Source organism: Haliotis rubra, unplaced genomic scaffold, assembly GCF_003918875.1.
Source record: "Haliotis rubra isolate DU_JTF1 unplaced genomic scaffold, ASM391887v1 Scf1142, whole genome shotgun sequence".
Lineage (NCBI taxonomy): Eukaryota > Metazoa > Mollusca > Gastropoda > Lepetellida > Haliotidae > Haliotis > Haliotis rubra.
The window spans coordinates 98,595-117,454 of NW_025765051.1; the positions used below are offsets into that span (position 1 = coordinate 98,595).

Here is an 18,860-nt window from a genome sequence, read left to right on the forward strand (position 1 = left end):
TCGATATATTGTGTAGGACCTGTTTTTCCTTAGAAGATGAGAGTCAGATAATGTACGACTGCACCATATTTGCGGACATGAGAAAAGAACTCGTTCAAAGAAAACCATGGACATCTATTTATTCACTCTTGCTAAATATATTTTACATGTGTTTAATCGAGAAGAACTGTAAACTCTACCTTACTGTTAAATTGCTTTGAATGTTGAATGTATATGTACAGTGGGACATATGGCCTTTAACACAAATAAACATACTCAACGACTTGGTGAAATGGTGTTTAATGGGTACATTGTTCAGCTTGGTCAATAAAATGTGGATCAATTTTCTATCAAGATATGGATAAGTTCATGCCACTTTGCCATTTTCCACTGACACATTGAGAATGAGCCTGAGACACAGTCTTGGGATTCAAACCAGGTCCTTGTCTAGACAAGCCAAAGTGTTATCCTTAGTGCCATACTGCCATGTCTTTGTCTGGAAATGTATTTAACTGACAGTAGGCAAGAAAAGTCATTGTAGTAGAATTAGTTACCCATTGTTTTGATATTGTCAGAAACTACCAGCATGGCCCCAGCCACCAGCTGCCCCCCGACCTTCCAGTCTCTAAGAAACATGGCATCTTCATGTGATGCTGAAGTAAGCAAGATGCAAAAGGAGGACAAGAAAACATGCCTGTAAGTTTTCTGTCAGAGGTCGATAAGATATACTCTTAAAAAATGTAGGGGAAAGGGAACTTCATTTTTGATTTATGATTGAACAAATTGGGAGATATATCGGAGTAAATCAATGTTGATATGATAATAATGAATGTTTTGAGAGTACATCACCACTTGCACTTCTTATAAAAACCATAGTTGTTTGTCAGTAATTGCTCTTGAAAGATGACTGGTGTATGATGTGAAATTTGCATGAGTGTGATTTTCATTTTCAAACAGAATTGCTAGAAACAAACTTTAACAACTGTGTGATGCAAGATGATTTATCTACCTTCTTGAAAACGGTCAAAGTCAAGAATGACAGCCCATGCACATATACGGGGCTACTGCGTTGTGCATATTGTGTTTAGGGGTGGTACTTTCATAAGTATCTGTCTTTGGAAAGTTTGTTATCGCTTATACTTCCTATCCAAATTGAAAGTCCATGTTACCATACCTGAGTTACTACACATTTATTGATAGGGATATTTATACATGCGATTCATGTGAACAATATCAGACATGTTCCATTTTTTTACAGCAAGACCTGAGATATATTCTTCTGTAATTAAGTCAGTATGACAAATTTGAGTGTAACAAACAATGTTTTTGTAAACTTCAGGTATAACCCAATCGGATACTTTTATTGCAGTGTTTTTATCTTCATAAGTTTTGGAAATTTAACTTTGGTGAAACGCTAAATACCAAGAACTAAAAAAAACACCTAAAACCCCAAGAATGATCCATGTTATTACATGAATATGGTGACACATGTGGTCTCACCTTAGGTAAGTAAGTTTGTTCAAAATTGCCTCTATTCACCCAGCAGAAAATGGGTACCCAGTGGGATAAGTCTTGTGACTGTTAACATTCTAACGTCTCACAAATCTAATGCTGTATGCGCATTTAGAGCATGACAATTTGTCGTGGAGTTCAATACCATATAAGTAGCCTGATATTGCATGCCTTTGGTGTGTTTAGTATTGTGTAGCATGAAAAATTTGGTGTATGGATGCTGACATCATGGTGATGTCTTGATAAACAGCCATCTCCTGGAGGTAGCCGAGTGCCTGGCCAGCAGACAGTGTTCCCTGACTGGATCCTACAAGTGTTCTGCTACAGACTTCATGATGACGTTCAGAAATAACTCTGAAGCCACTAGAGACTGGCTCGGCCTGCAAAATGCAACCCAAGCCTGTGATGGTACGTTCTTGTAGCTCATCTACGCAACATCAGTGTGAACTCATAATAAATGTATCAAACTGTACAAGTTTTAGACAGTCTTCAGTGGAAATATATAAATTGTTGTGAAAATTCAATCACCCTATGATGCTGACAACCATCTCAGTGTCTGTCAGTGGATCGAAATACAAATTATAACAAACCCCCCAAAAGAACCTTTGAAGATCCAGATACAAGTGGTCTTAAGCAACCCATGGTTGTCCTTGGTTGTCACATAGCATTGTATCCCAATTGCGTAGATCAATGCTCATACTGTTGATCACTGGATTGTCTGGTCCAGACTCAATTATTTACAGATAGTTGGAAGACTGCTTGATGGGGTGTTAAATGAGAAACAAACATTCGGAATTGTTGCTTTGGGTTGTTTGTCTAAGTGCTTCGTGTAATCAAATAGCTGGAATAATAGTGTGGCGCTAAATGGTTAATCAACTGAAAAAACTAAACTGTGTTCATCAGGTATGTCAGCCCCCCACAGTATGTGTGAAGATGTAAGTGCCGCCTTCTGCTTCCTGGAGAAATGTGCCTCTGGATCTCTGGAGGAATTCTTCAAGCTGGACGAGCCCGCTAAGTGCAAGTAGGTGGACTGGTCACCCTCAGATCAAGCACATGCCCACAACAATATATATCCCATGCTTCTTATTTTTTAACTTGATGATTCAGAAAACCAGATTTATTATGCTATTTACAGAGTGTCATGTTACAAAGGATTGTCAATGTAAATCAACAAAGTATTGACAGGTACGGCTGGCTATTTATATCGATATCAATAGCATTTCACACAGTGAGTGGTGATACATTTATGCATGCGCTACCGACAAAACAGCGTTTTGAACATAATTTAGAAGCAGCCTATCATTAAAAACCTTGCTTTGTTATTGAGTAAATTAAAATTTTATTCTATCATAAAATATATGTACGATATTATCAATGACATTATTTTCATAGCTAGTGTTTCCCCCAGGGTTATGAAAGGGCAGGGTAGACTCAGAGAAAAAGTTTAAAATTCAAAAGGGCATTCAGCAAACAAAAAAGGCACAACAATTAAGGGTTCAGTAATTTACTGTGGCTGACATCATTTGGGTCTGTTTGGCATGCTTTGATGCAAGTTCATAAAATTATTTGTTCATATTCTCCTCTTCTTTCGTGCCAAGAACTTGGCCACACACTTCCTCAAGTCAATGTCAGTAGAAGACTTAGCATTCATGCTGACCATAAGTAGCTTGGTGCAGTGAAGCAGAATGAAAATGATCAAAGCCGAAATCGCCATGACTTAAATAGGTAGTTTTATTGCACAACAAAAACATCCGGGAAGGGAGCTAACTCCTGCCTTTGTTAAAATCCGGAAAATATTGGATTTTTCAAAGGGCAGATAACGCGGTTATTCAAAAGGGCACAGCACTAAATAAAAAGGGCAGGACGTTGAATAAAAAGGGCAGGGCGCTGCGCCCTGCCAAATATGCCTGGGGGAAACACTAATAGCAGTAATCATTAATAATTTTTCCTAGTGACAATATTTTGATTATAGATCTTTTCACCTAGCCCTATTGACTGGGCCATAATGTAATTGCTGGACGAGTTGCAGCCTTGTATAAATGAGGGGCGGTGGGGTAGTCTAGTGGTTGAAGCATTTGCTTGTCACGGGGAAGACCCGGGTTCGATTCCCCACATGGGTACAATGTGTGAAGCCCATTTCTGGTGTCCCCCCACTGTGATATTGCTGAAAGCGGCGTAAAACCAAACTCACTCACTCACTAGTATAAATGTGGTGATGCTTGTTATGGTCGTCCAAATCTTGAGTTTTATTTGATTCATACGCAGGTGCTGATATTGAATTCCTTATTTCAGTTACCTGTTCAGTATGAGACCATGCCTTCAGACCATGATGATGAACGCCGGACAGAGCTGCAAAATGGAGGAAGTTGTATTTATCATGACCCAGGTGTCGATAAAAAGCTTGGGCTTCGATCCAAAACAATGCCCAATAGGTCAGTTTTCCCACAAGAGTCTAAAACCTGAAATACAATAAATCTTAAATCATCATAATTGAATTAATTGCTGAAATGTTGTAACATTTTGTGGTTCAGCTGACTTTCTACTTGTGAAAGGAGTGGGGTCGGTGTGCAATATTTCTGTAAAAGCATCCAAGGCTTTGCTTTTTTAGGACCTGGTTCATTATATATATATATGTGTGTGTCTATTATTAATATTATGGGCCTCTAATATGGGGTGGTGGTGGGGTAGCCTAGTGGTTAAAGCAATCACTCGGCATGCCGAAGACCCGGGTTTAATTCCCCACATGTGCAATGTGTGAAGTCCATTTCTGGTGTCCCACGCCACGATATTGCTGGAATATTGCTAACAGCGGAGAAATAACATACTCACTCACTCACTCACTCACTCTAATATGGACCTGTTTCATGTGACCCTACTATATTATTTGTCCTTGTATTTTGTATTATTGTAATATATGTCAACAAATTTGGCAGGGGGAAACACAACTGCACCAACAACTCCCAGTACTGTTGATTACTGCTCTGATGTTAGAAACTTCAGGAACTTTGAACAGAACTGTAGTGATGAGATCACAGCGATTCAGAAATCACCAGACTGCAAGTAAGTATACCCTGGCCGTGCACATTGTCTCCTTGGATTTCAGTAACGTGGTACACATCTAATATGTTCATCACTTGAGTTGTTCCTCAGGGTGGTGGGTAGCCTAGTGGTACACATCTAATATGTTCATCACCTCAGATGTTCCTCAGGGTGGTGGGTAGCCTAGTGGTACACATCTAATATGTTCATCACCTCAGATGTTCCTCAGGGTGGTGGGTAGCCTAGTGGTACACATCTAATATGTTCATCACTTCAGGTGTTCCTCAGGGTGGTGGGTAGCCTAGTGGTACACATCTAATATGTTCATCACTTGAGGTGTTCCTCAGGGTCGTGGGTAGCCTAGTGGTACACATCTAATATGTTCATCACCTCAGGTGTTCCTCAGGGTGGTGGGTAGCCTAGTGGTACACATCTAATATGTTCATCACCTCAGGTGTTCCTCAGGGTGGTGGGTAGCCTAGTGGTACACATCTAATATGTTCATCACTTGAGGTGTACTTCAGGGTGGTGGGTAGCCTAGTGGTACACATCTAATATGTTCATCACCTCAGGTGTTCCTCAGAGTGGATGGTAGCCTAGTGGTACACATCTAATATGTTCATCACTTCAGGTACTCCTCAGGGTGGTGGGTAGCCTAGTGGTACACATCTAATATGTTCATCACTTCAGGTGTTCCTCAGGATGGTGGGTAGCCTAGTGGTACACATCTAATATGTTCATCACTTCAGGTGTTCCTCAGGATGGTGGGTAGCCTAGTGGTACACATCTAATATGTTCATCACCTCAGGTGTTCCTCAGGGTGGTGGGTAGCCTAGTGGTACACATCTAATATGTTCATCACTTCAGGTGTTCCTCAGGGTGGTGGGTAGCCTAGTGGTACACATCTAATATGTTCATCACTTCAGGTGTTCCTCAGGATGGTGGGTAGCCTAGTGGTACACATCTAATATGTTCATCACCTCAGATGTTCCTCAGGGTGGTGGGTAGCCTAGTGGTACACATCTAATATGTTCATCACTTCAGGTGTTCCTCAGGGTGGTGGGTAGCCTAGTGGTACACATCTAATATGTTCATCACTTGAGGTGTTCCTCAGGGTGGTGGGTAGCCTAGTGGTACACATCTAATATGTTCATCACTTCAGGTGTTCTTCAGGGTGGTGGGTAGCCTAGTGGTACACATCTAATATGTTCATCACTTCAGGTGTTAAAAGCTTTGCTCATCATGCCGAAGACCCGGTTTTGAGTCCCCACATGGGTACAATGTGATGTTTGACATAATATTGAAGTAAGCTCTGTCTTTGATTGACAGGTATCTTTGACATATGGTTGAAGTAAGCTCTGTCTTTGATTGACAAATATCTATCACATATGATTGAAGTTAGCTCAATCTTTGATTGACAGGTATCTTTGACATAATATTGAAGTAAGCTCTGTCTTTGATAAAAAGGCACTTTGTCTATGACATTATTGAAGTAAGTTCTCCAAGCACCTGGTGAGATTGTTCGAAAAGTCCTGTCACATTGGTCAAAACAAGGAATTATCCTCAAGGCGTTATATTAGTCTGTGTGCACAAGGCCCTTCACAATCCAGCTCCAGAATACCTGACTGAACTAGTGTCATAGTATCAGCCATCACGATCAGTCCCTGCAAAACAAGCAGCAGTGCCCTCTACACGCAGAGCGAGTTATGGTGATAGAGCATTTGGCAAATCAGCTCCTCTGTTATGGAATTTGAAAAACTTGTCAGACATCATTCCATTAAAAAAAGAACTAAAAACAGTTCTCTTCAACAGAGCATTTGACCAATTGCCTTAGAGCAAACCTTGGACTCAGGCGCTATACAAATTTTAACATTATTTTTAATAGGCCAGACCAATTTTATTTATTGTTTTATGGATATTTGTCCTCAGAAAACCTAAAGGCAGGAGGGGAAAAAAAAAAAATCACCAGTCAAAGTAATATTCCTTTCAAATACTAAAAGTATATTTACTTTTGGCAATTTATGAAGTGTATATGGGGCAAAAAATAATGTAAAAACATTTTCTTGCAAATTTTCAGTTTTGGCTGATAAAAATATTAAAATTTTATTTTTTGAGCAGGGAAAAATTAATCTTTATATTTTTTCTTATTCTTGAAAAATACCACATGCGGACCCGTAAAACAAGAAATACAATTGGTCTGGTCTTATAAAAAAAGATTTCAAGATATGTAAGGCTTATAGCATAGCATAGTCTGACTCCCAGGACCTTGTTGCGTTTAGTTGCTGCATACTGCCACGTGACTGAGGTGGTATTCGTGGCCTGTTGTTTCACTCAAACAAGGATGTGTAATTTCCATTGTTATATGATTGATAAATATTCCATATAAGGTAATGGTGTCTAACTTGAAGCAATACAGTAGAAATATTTTCTCTTTGCAGTGAACTGTTGAAAGTGACGAAATGTCTGTCCATTGCGATGTGTAATAATGGAACCCATCTCTGCGGCAATGATGAAATCATGGTGGCTCTCCGCAATGACGAAGACTTCACTAAGAACTGGCTTGGACTTGAAAATTCAAAAGAGAAATGTGATGGTAGGTTGGATTGTGAAATGTGATGAAGATTAATCCAAGGGCCCTGAAACACACATGCCTGGTCGCAGCTGAAATAAGAAAATGTCAGAAGAGCCACATTTTGAAAAATATATCTCAAACAAACTAAACCAAATATGTCACAAATATTTTGGATGGAAAGTAAATAACACTTTCGATATTTTTCCAAATTTGAACATTGGTTATAAATATTCATGATCAATGGCCAGTGCCAAAGCTACAAGAGGGTGGATCTGCACTCTCTCCAAATTCCTTACCTGCAGTACCTATTCATATGTCATGTGTGCATTTCTGTTTCTTTAGGCATGGTTCTCAGTGGTGTCTGTGAAGATGCTGACATTCTCACCTGCCAACTGATGTCCTGCTCACCTGGAACACCTGAACAGTTTGCCGCTTTACCATCAGATCAAAAGTGCAGGTAATTGTCCATATACAGTCCATTTAGTTTCCGACCTGTGAAGATGCAGGGTAGAATAGGTCTTCAGCAACCCATTCTTGTCATAAAAGGCGACTATGCTTGTCGTGAAAGGCGACTAACGGGATCGGGTGGTCAGGCTTCCTGACTTGGTTGACACATGTCATCGGTTCCTAATTGCGCAGATCGATGCTCATGCTGTTGATCACTGGATTGTCTGGTCCAGACTCAATTATTGACAGACCACCACCATATAGCTCGAATATTGCTGAGTGCGGTGTAAAACTAAACTCACTCACTCACTCCCATTTAGTTTCTATGGCTCCTTCCTGTCTAACAAGGCGGTGTGGTAGCTTTGTGGTTAAGGCGTTTGCTCGTCACGCCGAAGACCTGGGTTTGATTCCCCACATGAGGACAATATGTGATGCCCATTTCTGGTGTCCCCCCTCCATGATATTGCTGGAATATTGTTAAAAGCCGTGTAAAACCATATTCACACTGACTCGCTCACTCCCTCCATCCTGTCTTCACAAACTCATTGTGAATGCTTTCTGGTTCACGACAATAATTTGCAACACATCAGGATCAATAACACATTCATCACATGCAAGTTAACTCTCTGATAGAGCCCGAGAAGAATCCAGATTAGAATTGGTGTTCAGTGACCCATTGCTTGTTGTAAGAGGCGACTAACAGGATCGGGTGCTCAGGCTCACTGACATGGTTGACACATGTGATTGTATCCTGAATGCATAGTTTGATGCTCATGCTGTTGATCACTGGATTGTCTGGTCCGGAATTGATTATGTACACAGACGGCTGTCATATAGCTGGAATATTGCTTACTGCAGCGTTAAAACAACAAACACTCTCCAATAGTGTGAGAGATCATAAACTCATACCTTTATAGAATCGTTACCATTTGGATTTGTTGACTGTGGGTGCCAAATACCATAGCTATATGTTGAATCTTGGTCTGTCAGCACCCAAGTATAACACAGATTTCTCTATCTGTAAGTCTAGACTTACTTGGTCATCAATATTCACTAATGGCAGTAGCTACATGATTGAAGGTCAAGGCTGAAATGAAAAAACATGGTCCAAATGACATCATTGAAGCCTATTTCTGGTTCCCGGTCATGACATTGCTGGAATATTGTTAAAAACAGCTTAAAACTAAGACCCGTGAAGATCTGGGGTAGAATAGGTCTTCAGCAACCCATGCTTGCCACAAAAGGCGACTATGCTTGTCATAAGAGGCGACTAACAGGATCGGGTGGTCAGGCTCCCTGACTTGGTTGACACTTGTCATCGGTTCCCAATTGCGCAGATTGATGCCCATGCTGTTGATCACTGGATTGTCTGGTCCAGACTCGATTATTTACAGACCGCCGCCATATAGCTGGAATATTGCTGAGTGACTCACTCACTCACCCACTCGTAAAACTAAACTCACTCATTCACTTGCGAATGCTTTAACTAGTTGAGATGAATTTCACGGAATCCCTTCGATTACTACCACTGATTTGTTCCAGCTCATGGGGTTCCATCACCAGCTGCACACTGTCGGCACTGTCTGCTAAAGGGAAGAAATGCAATGAAGACGGAGTCAGAAAAGTGACTGGTGACATTGCTCTGAAGGGCGTCGGACTGGACGTGACAAAATGTCCCAAATAAAGTAAGACTTTTGCACACTTAAGGATCACAGTCCCGTTTCCCAAAGCTATCATAGAGCTACGACTGCCATACCTCCTACAGTGAAACATACGTAGGACAGTCGTAGCACTACGATAGCTTTCTAAAATAGGGCCCTGACCGCAAGCAGTGATGATGAAATGGAGATCTAACGTACGCTTTTCAACATAATACATATTTCGCACGTGCCAGGCTGGGTGCAAGCTGTCGTTGCATCGTTAAGGACATATCTTGAGAAACAATGGTCAATATTTCTAAGGATACTTGATCTGCAAGGATAAGTATCTGTATGGACTTGAGATGATAAGTGATGTCCAGGCCGTGATTTTCAAAATAAACTCGGTTTGAGAATTTCGAACAGCTTCTAACTCTGTTACATTTCTGAAAACAAAACATAACAAAACAAACCAACTAAAGTGACCTGTCTTCCAAATTTAAATTGTCTGCTAATAGAGTATTGATTTGGGAATATTTCGGGAAATACATATGCTGAGATGTCTCAAATTTGAGGGGCGGTGGGGTAGCCTAGTGGATAAGGCGTTCGCTTGTCACGCCAAAGACATTTGATTCCCCATATGAGTACAATGTGTGAAACCTAATTCTGGTGTCCCCCACCGTGATTTTGCTAGAATGTTGCTAAAAGCCTTGTTAAACCAAACTCACTCATTCTCAAATTAAGTTTTTTGTTTTGAGAAATGAGGGGCAGTATCTATAAAGGCATGTTATGAAAAGCAACGGTTAGTATCAGGATACATTGTTTATTTATATAAGCAGTGGTAGGTATATTTAAAGGTATTTAATGAATAGTAATGTTTAACAACTATATGAAGTACACAATGCCATTTTAGAAAGTGGTCAAATGTAACATATTGGTCTAGAACCCTCAGAAAAATGGGGTAGCCTTGTGGTTAAATCGTTTGCAATTCGTCACGACCGGAGACAAAAAGTACTAGGTTCGATTCCCCACATGGGCACAATGTGTAAAGCCCATTTTGTGGTGTCCCCTATCCGTGATATTACTGGAATATTGTGAAAAGAATGTTGCAGAGCTGTTGTGAACAAACCAAACTCACTTACTCACTGGCCTAGAAGTTGGTCAGGGTGTGCCTGCTATATACTGTAAATACTCCTGCTGAATGCAGTGTTCCACAGAGCCACTGAACAAATTCTATTGAAAAAAACAACCAATGAACCATTTAAAAGATTTAAAGTATAGAATACTATGCTTATATTGAACTCAAAGGGACAACTGTTTTTGTTTGTTATCATTTTTCGTTACGATGTGCATTTCAACTAAATATGGAGCAATTGACGTCAGATCAACAATACATTCCATTATATCTGTCAGTCTGCGTTCACCATCAACTAACACTGTTATCAAGGAGTTGGATTGGAATGTTGCTTGATAACAGTGTAAGTAGCTACATCAAAACTTGCTCATATTATTAATAAAGAGCTTGTATATCCATAGAACTCTTACCTTGTTCATCACATCAACCTCTATATACATGTACCACTCAAAGAAGTTGCTTTCAGCTTGTATATCCATAGAACTCTCACCTTGTTCATCACATCAACCTCTATATACATGTACCACTCAAACAAGTTGCTTTCAGCTTGTATATCCATAGAACTCTGACCTTGTTCATCACACCAACCTCTATATACATGTACCACTCAAAGAAGTTGCTTTCAGCATGTTCATTATTTACATAGTTTACTGTTAATTCTCACACATGTTGTTTCTGTTCCAGGAGAATCCCACCTCAAGAGGAATTTTAAAGAAGAAAGAAAAACAGTTGAAAGTGATATTTACATAATTGTATAGACTAGCATTATCATTGTATATACAGAAAGTACATGTCGGCAGGTACACTTGAGGTACCTGTGTTAAAACAGCATTCCAATCCAGTTGTCCATTACCCAGCAGCCTCTTGATGACTGAATCTCATGATGTATTTCTGAGTCTCAGTTGCTGTCATGACAATGATAATATTAACAAACAGTTGCTTTACAATAATGATACAATGATTCTTAGTGTTACCATGGCAATACAGCGATTTATGTGTTACCATGGCAATGCTGTGATTATGTGTTACCATGGCAATACAGTGAATTATGCATTACCATGGTGATACAGTGATTGTGTTACCATGGCAATACAGTGATTTATGTGTTACCATGGCGATACAATGGTAAGTTACAATGATGATGCAGTGATTTATGTGTTACCATGGCAATAGAGTGATTTATGCGTTAATATTGTGATAATGATTTCATATGAGGTGGGTTTGTTGTTTTGTACATGTGGTCAGAGGATTGGACACAGGTGTAATTGTAAAAGATGGCCTTGTGCTTGTTTGTCCTTGTGTCCTGTTCAAGTTTACATTTTCTGAATATTTTATAGATGTTTCATGTTTTCAGGTCATGAATGAGGAAGCACTTTCCTCAATTTTTACCCATTTGAAATCCATTAATTTCACCTGTGTATAGTTTGTATCATGTTAGTGCTGTTGAAATGAGAACATTGACAATCCTGAAGTTTTACACCAACTACACAGATGCAAAATTGTGTCTTTTACCTCGGTAGGTTGTGCCTGTTTCATCAATGTGATGGTTTCGATCTGAATTATTTTCATTTCAGTAAGGTCAAAGCTGACAAACTTTCAATAGTTGGTCTAGTATTATTTTTGGTTGGGTTTGTGTTTTACCCTTGTTGCTGGTCAACTGATGGGTCAATACAGGCAGCTTTCTGCAGTTCAGAGATATACAGCAATTTATCCAGAAAGTTGTAAAGTGTCTTAAAGTACTTTTATACATTCAAGTTTCTAATGTTGTTGCATAACATGATAAATTTATTGTACATATATTGATGCAGATTTTAGTTCCTATTTGGATGACGTAATACCCGGATATCAAAAGAAAAATATATGTGATCAGTGAATCTATTCTTTGAGGAAGTATTGTACAATTCAGATCAAAGTTTTATGAATATATTTTTATACAATAAACAATAGTTTTACGCACAACTCTGTGTTATTTCATGTTTGCCTTATGATCTCAATGATATTATGTTGAACATGTGACAATATCCATTAAAGTGTCACTATAAGGTGAATATGGAACCATGAAGATCCAGGTTAGGTTGATCATCAGAAACCCATTCTTGTTGCAAGAGGTGACATGGGATCGGGTGGTCAGGCTTGCTGAATTGGTTGACACATGTCATCGTATGCGTAGATCGATGCTCATGCTGTTGATCACTGGATTGTCTGGTCCAGACTCACCGCTGCCATATAGCTGGAATATTGCTGTGTAAAACTAAACTCACTAAGGTGAATAGGTGCTGGAGATACTTCTTGCTATAATAAAATGACACCTTCCAAATTGTGGAAATGACTTGAGTGAATGGTATTTTACGATAGTGAAGTCTTACAGATATTAGTGAAACAGTTTGATGTGATTGTAGGGTAATCTCCCTTAGCTGTCACAGGAACCTGTGTCAATGCTATTTTGTTTTTTCACCGTTAGGGCTGGTTATCGCTATAGATAAGATCATAGACATCGATAATCATTCAGTTGATATTGATTGTTAATCGATAAGTTTCGGAAAAGTAACTTTGATAGTTCCGATTATCTATCTATATTTGGCCAGCCCTAGTTGCCACCAAATGTAACAACTCGGGAGTTGACATCAAAGTTGTACAGATGTTTGAGTAAACTGTGTATATGTCAAGTTGAGTAAAATGTTCAGCGCAAGCATAAAAGAGACGCTCACATAACACGACACGGGGAACAGAGTGGCAGTCAATACATCGGCAACAGCAACATTAATTATTTCAGTTGACTTTCGCCTCATACACAACTGGACCTGTGATTTTCAGTTCTCTCAAATTGTTGGACTGCTTCGCCAGGGACACCATCTTAGCCCTAGTCCTTCTAGAACCGAGCAAACAATATTACACGGGGCGGTGGGGTAGTCTAAATTTAATGGCTGAGAACCCGGGTTCGATTCCCCACATGGGTGCAATGTGTGACGCCCGTTTCTGATGGAATTTTACCAAAGCGGCGTAAAACTATACTCACAATATTACACTTTAGGCTAGTGATTTTCCCGCAACTTAGAATTTTTCCGTCCACAATAATTTGTTTTTTACATTTTGTCCTATGTCAACAGTTAAAATGTCACTACCCATAACCACCAACCCATGATTTTCTACAACCCATGGTGGTCACTCGGACTCTGATCCATTAAAGAATGGGTGGAATATGTGAAGAACCGCGAACACAACAGAACGAAAGTGTTGTAGTTTTTCAAGTGTAAACGTGATTGGAGTTTTCAGTAGTCGGTTTACATGCTGATCTAATATGCATAGCTTCACAGCTACAGTTGTGTGGGTTTGCTCCCCTGTTAACATGTCATACAGATTTTCCGAACAAACATCTGTTAACCCACTGGACCAGTATCGAGTTTTGACAAATATGTCACCAGCTGCAGCTAAACACCTTGCCGCGGCATTAACAACCATTAACAGTATATGTACCTGTGCCAGGTTTTATAAACACCCACGCAGTGAGATGTATGCCTCATGAACCGTCACGCAAGGCTAGCACCAGGTGTTGATATAATCAGAGTTATGTGAACAGGTTCCTAAAACTATTGTTTCCAGACGCACCTGATTGCCTCGATGATATGGCCTTGTGAAACTTTCTTGTGGTTAAAAAGATCCCGGAAAGGCCTTGGTCAAAAGACGCCTATTGCGAATAACAAGAAACGTGTACATTCCTGGAAAGATTAGATCTACTTTATTGTGTTTCTGAGAACCTACCACTATCGATCATCAAGCAACGGTGGCCATTGGGTATCCATATTCAAAAGCGCCGATCCGTAAATCATTTCAGAAATAATGCTGGTACATAAGTTTAGTCTTAAATCACTCAAGACATCCTCGTAAAGTGAGATCGGCTTTAAAAGTAAAATCAAGATTTAATTTAAGGTGAAAGCATTTTGTGAGACCAAATTTATGGTTCTGACACGTTTTGCCGGTTACAAATACAACTGACCCGTATAAGCCATCGGGTTAGAATTCGTCTTCAGCAACCCATGCTTGTCGCAAAAGGTCACTAACGGGATCGGATGGTCAGACTCGCTGACTTGGTTAACACATGTCATCGTATCCCAATTGCATAGATCGATGCTCATGCGGCTGACCACTGGGTTGTCTGGTCCAGGTTAGATTATTTACAGGCCGCCGCCATATAGCTGGAATATTGCTGAGTGCGGCGTAAAACAACAAACCAACCAACAACCTTGAAGTGTTGAACACGTATCCCTCACCCTGTGCAACGTGTCATTCCGTTTCTGTAGTCCCACGCAGATAGAAAGGACGCGATCTTGTTCAAAAAGGAAGTACAGTAATAGCCTATAGGAGACGGGCACATACTTCTATCAATGATGGTAATGTTTACAGAAATTGTTCATCCCTTGGAGGTAAATAACGATGACGCCAAATGACGTCTTCATGGACCAGGATAAAGAACCAGCATAATCTTGAACAAAGACTTTGACTACACTTGCGTTTGCTGTCGCGTCAAACTGAACTGAAATTCTTTCTTTTACAACACAAGGGTGATGAGGTAGCCTAGTGGTTAAAGAGTTCGTTCACCATGCCGCAGATCCGGGTTCGATTCCCTACATGAGTACAACGTGTGACGTCAATTTCTAGTGCCCCACGCCATGATATTGCTGGAATATTGCTAAAAGTGGCGTAAAACTAAACTCACTTAATTACTTACAGACCAAGGTTCCTAATTGCTATGGATATGAGAGGCGCACGTAACATGTGAAGATCCTTGATCGATTCTGGAACTTACATAATCATAATCCTCTCAATGAAGGTTATCTTTCAGTAACCCATGCTTGTCGTAAGAGGCGAATAACGGGATCGGGTGCTCAGGCTCGCTGACTTGACTGATACATGTCATCGTACCCAATTGCGTAGATCATTGCTGATGATGTCAGTCACTGGATTGTCTGGTCCAGACTTGATTATTTACAGACCACCGCCATATAGTTCCCCGACCGCGTCATACCAAAGACGTTAAAATATGGTACTTGTTGGTCCCTGCCTGGCGCTCGGCATTAATGGGTACAACAAGGACTGGTCGCCTCGGAGTGAGTATACTGTGTCTGAGTGGGGCATTCATGCTTCACTGCGGCATGGTATGTCAGTGGGCTAGCACTATAAAACCAGCTTAAGTCTGGGCTAGTACAAGCAGCCGCGCATACACATACACACGCAAGCACGTCATCATATGAGCGAAATATTCTCAAGCACGACGTTAAAGTCAATTTCACCTCACCTCACCTCACCTCACCTCACCTCACCTCGCCTCACCTCACCTCACCGCCATATAGCTGGAATATTGCTGAGTGCTGCGTTAAGCAACAAATGAAGATCATATATGCCCTTTGTTAACCGTTGTGTGACACCTGCTTTATAGGGTGCGGTGGGGTAGCCAAGTGGTTAAAGCATTCGTCAAGCCGAAGATCCGGGTAAGCCTTAGTCTAGGGGCGGTGGGGTAGCCTAAATTTAATGGCAGAAGACCCGGTGTGATTCCGCACATGGGTACAATGTATTAAGCCCATTTCTGTGTCCTTCGTCGAGATATTGCTGGAATATTGCTAAAAGCAGTGTAAAACCATATTCACACTCACTCACTCATTCACTCCTGTCTTCACAAACAAAGCTGCGTAAAACTAAACTCACTCACTTGGTTTTGCAAGTCTCAAACACCTTCAGTAATACATGTTTATACCTGCTGCAGATGTCGTTGTCTCATACCACGGAGGGAGCGTCGCCACTCCACCTCCTCGAACACGCTGTGATATATGGTTCTGATGTTGATTACACTGAAACCTGTTTGAATGTAAATACAGGTGTAGCAAGCAAGGTGCGTGGCCACTTAAAATGTCACAAATGTGGATTTGTGTTCTTGTATTTTCCACGCCGTATATGGGGCAGGTTCTGCTGAACTAAGTCCCCATTAATCCATGCTTCTCGCATGTGGCAGATAAGAGACCATATAATAGATTATCTGGGCAGATGTATATATGGAAAGCTATCTGCTGTAGGAAGATGAACGTGGATAGTTAACTGATGTAGTATGATGAACGTGGACAGTTAACTGATGTAGGAAGATGAACGTGGACAGTTAACTGATGTAGGAAGATGAACGTGGATAGTTAACTGATGTAGGAAGATGAACGTGGATAGTTAACTGATGTAGTATGATGAACGTGGACAGTTAACTGGACAGTTAACTGATGTAGGATGATGAATGTGGACAGTTAACTGATGTAGGAAGATGAACGTGGACAGTTAACTGATGTAGGAAGATGAACGTGGACAGTTAACTGATGTAGTATGATGAACGTGGACAGTTAACTGATGTAGGAAGATGAACGTGGACAGTTAACTGATGTAGGATGATGAACGTGGACAGTTAACTGATGTAGGAAGATGAACGTGGACAGTTAACTGATGTAGGATGATGAACGTGGACAGTTAACTGATGTAGGAAGATGAACGTGGACAGTTAACTGATGTAGGAAGATGAACGTGGACAGTTAACTGATGTAGGAAGATGAACGTGGACAGTTAACTGATGTAGGAAGATGAACGTGGACAGTTAACTGATGTAGGATGATGAACGTGGACAGTTAACTGATGTAGGAAGATGTCCGTGGACAGTTAACTGATGTAGGAAGATGAACGTGGACAGTTAACTGATGTAGGATGATGAACGTGGACAGTTTACTGATGTAGGAAGATAACGTGGACAGTTAACTGATGTAGGAAGATGTCCGTGGACAGTTAACTGATGTAGGAAGATGAACGTGGACAGTTAACTGATGTAGGATGATGAACGTGGACAGTTAACTGATGTAGTATGATGAACGTGGACAGTTAACTGATGTAGGAAGATGAACGTGGACAGTTAACTGATGTAGGATGATGAACGTGGACAGTTAACTAATTTAGGATGATGAGCGGGGACAGTTAACCGATGTAGGAAGATGTCCGTGGACAGTTAACTGATGTAGGATGATGAACGTGGACAGTTAACTGATGTAGGATGATGAACGTGGACAGTTAACTGATGTAGGATGATGTCCGTGGACAGTTGACTGATGTAGCATGATGAACGTGGACAGTTAACTGATGTAGGAAGATGCCCGTGGACAGTTAACTGATGTAGGAAGATGTCCGTGGACAGTTAACTGATGTAGGAAGATGTCCGTGGACAGTTAACTGATGTAGGATGATGAATGTGGACAGTTAACTGAGGTAGGAAGATGAACGTGGACAGTTAACTGATGTAGGAAGATGAACGTGGACAGTTAACTGATGTAGGAAGATGTCCGTGGACAGTTAACTGATGTAGGAAGATGAACGTGGACAGTTAACTGATGTAGGAAGATGAACGTGGACAGTTAACTGATGTAGGAAGATGTCCGTGGACAGTTAACTGATGTAGGATGATGTCCGTGGACAGTTAACTGGTGCAGGATGATGAACGTGGACAGTTAACTGGTGCAGGATGATGAACGTGGACAGTTAACTGATGTAGGAAGATGTCCGTGGACAGTTAACTGATGTAGGATGATGAACGTGGACAGTTTACTGATGTAAGAAGATGAACGTGGACAGTTAACTAGCAAACTATTTTATTGTTTGTGTCTGCTGAATTATCAATTCATCATTTGTTCTATTGTTAACGGGCGGTCGTCACGCCGAAGGCCCGGGTTCGATTCCCCACATGGGCACAATGTGTTAAGTCCATTTCTGGTGACCCCCGCCGTGATATTGCTGGAATATTGCTAAAAGCGGCGTAAAACTAAACTCAGTCAGTCTGTTGTTAACAATTGTTAAGAATTGTTAACATCTGTTGCAGTAATTCTTTTCGTCGACATCTGAACTCATACCAGATTACGTAATTCAATACGATAGTGACATCGATGCACTGGTTACCCCTTTCCTGTTTGTACGTGACGACTGACATCCTTCTGATGTCGGCTCGAATGAGAAACTTGACACTGATTTCAAGCTGCGGGGAGATCTGATAACAATAGCGACACTATGAATTGCTGTAACCCAAACCATCCAACTCACATGCGACGTTCCTAGATAGTTCCTAGAACAAGACGGAACAATCCCTACAACGCACCTGTATTTCATGGGTGTGACAAGTCCAACATGATTCTTCGTTCGTTCGAGAGATTTTGTTTGTACATGTATGTATGTGATTTGTGTGTGTATGTTGTTTAATGCCGCCCCCTAGTTAACGACAACGGGCCAGTGGGGTAGCCTAGTGGTTAAAAGTGTTAGCTCGTCACGCCAAAGGCCTGGGTTCGAATCCCCACATGGGTACAATATGTGAAGGCGGCGGAAGCCCATTACTGGAGTCCCCCGCCGTGATATTGCTGGAATATTGCTAAAGGCGGCGTCAAACCATACCAACTCAGTCAATTAATAATAACGACCAGTAACTGTTGGACCAGACAATACAGTGATTGATGCTGTGCACAATGAACCATGCCGTTGA

At 40.8% G+C, this 18,860-nt stretch overlaps 1 protein-coding gene across 1 annotated transcript; it reads left to right on the plus strand.

Moving 5' to 3' along the window:
• The first annotated feature begins 565 nt into the window (after positions 1-565).
• LOC124253539 lies at positions 566-12,280 on the plus strand. Its single transcript, XM_046687345.1, has 9 exons — positions 566-675; positions 1,742-1,899; positions 2,395-2,512; positions 3,784-3,923; positions 4,425-4,551; positions 6,969-7,123; positions 7,445-7,559; positions 9,092-9,234; positions 11,006-12,280. Exons 1-8 carry the CDS (start codon positions 566-568, stop codon positions 9,231-9,233), a joined length of 1,065 nt encoding a protein of 354 aa, XP_046543301.1. The 3' UTR covers position 9,234; positions 11,006-12,280.
• Positions 12,281-18,860: the final 6,580 nt, after the last annotated feature.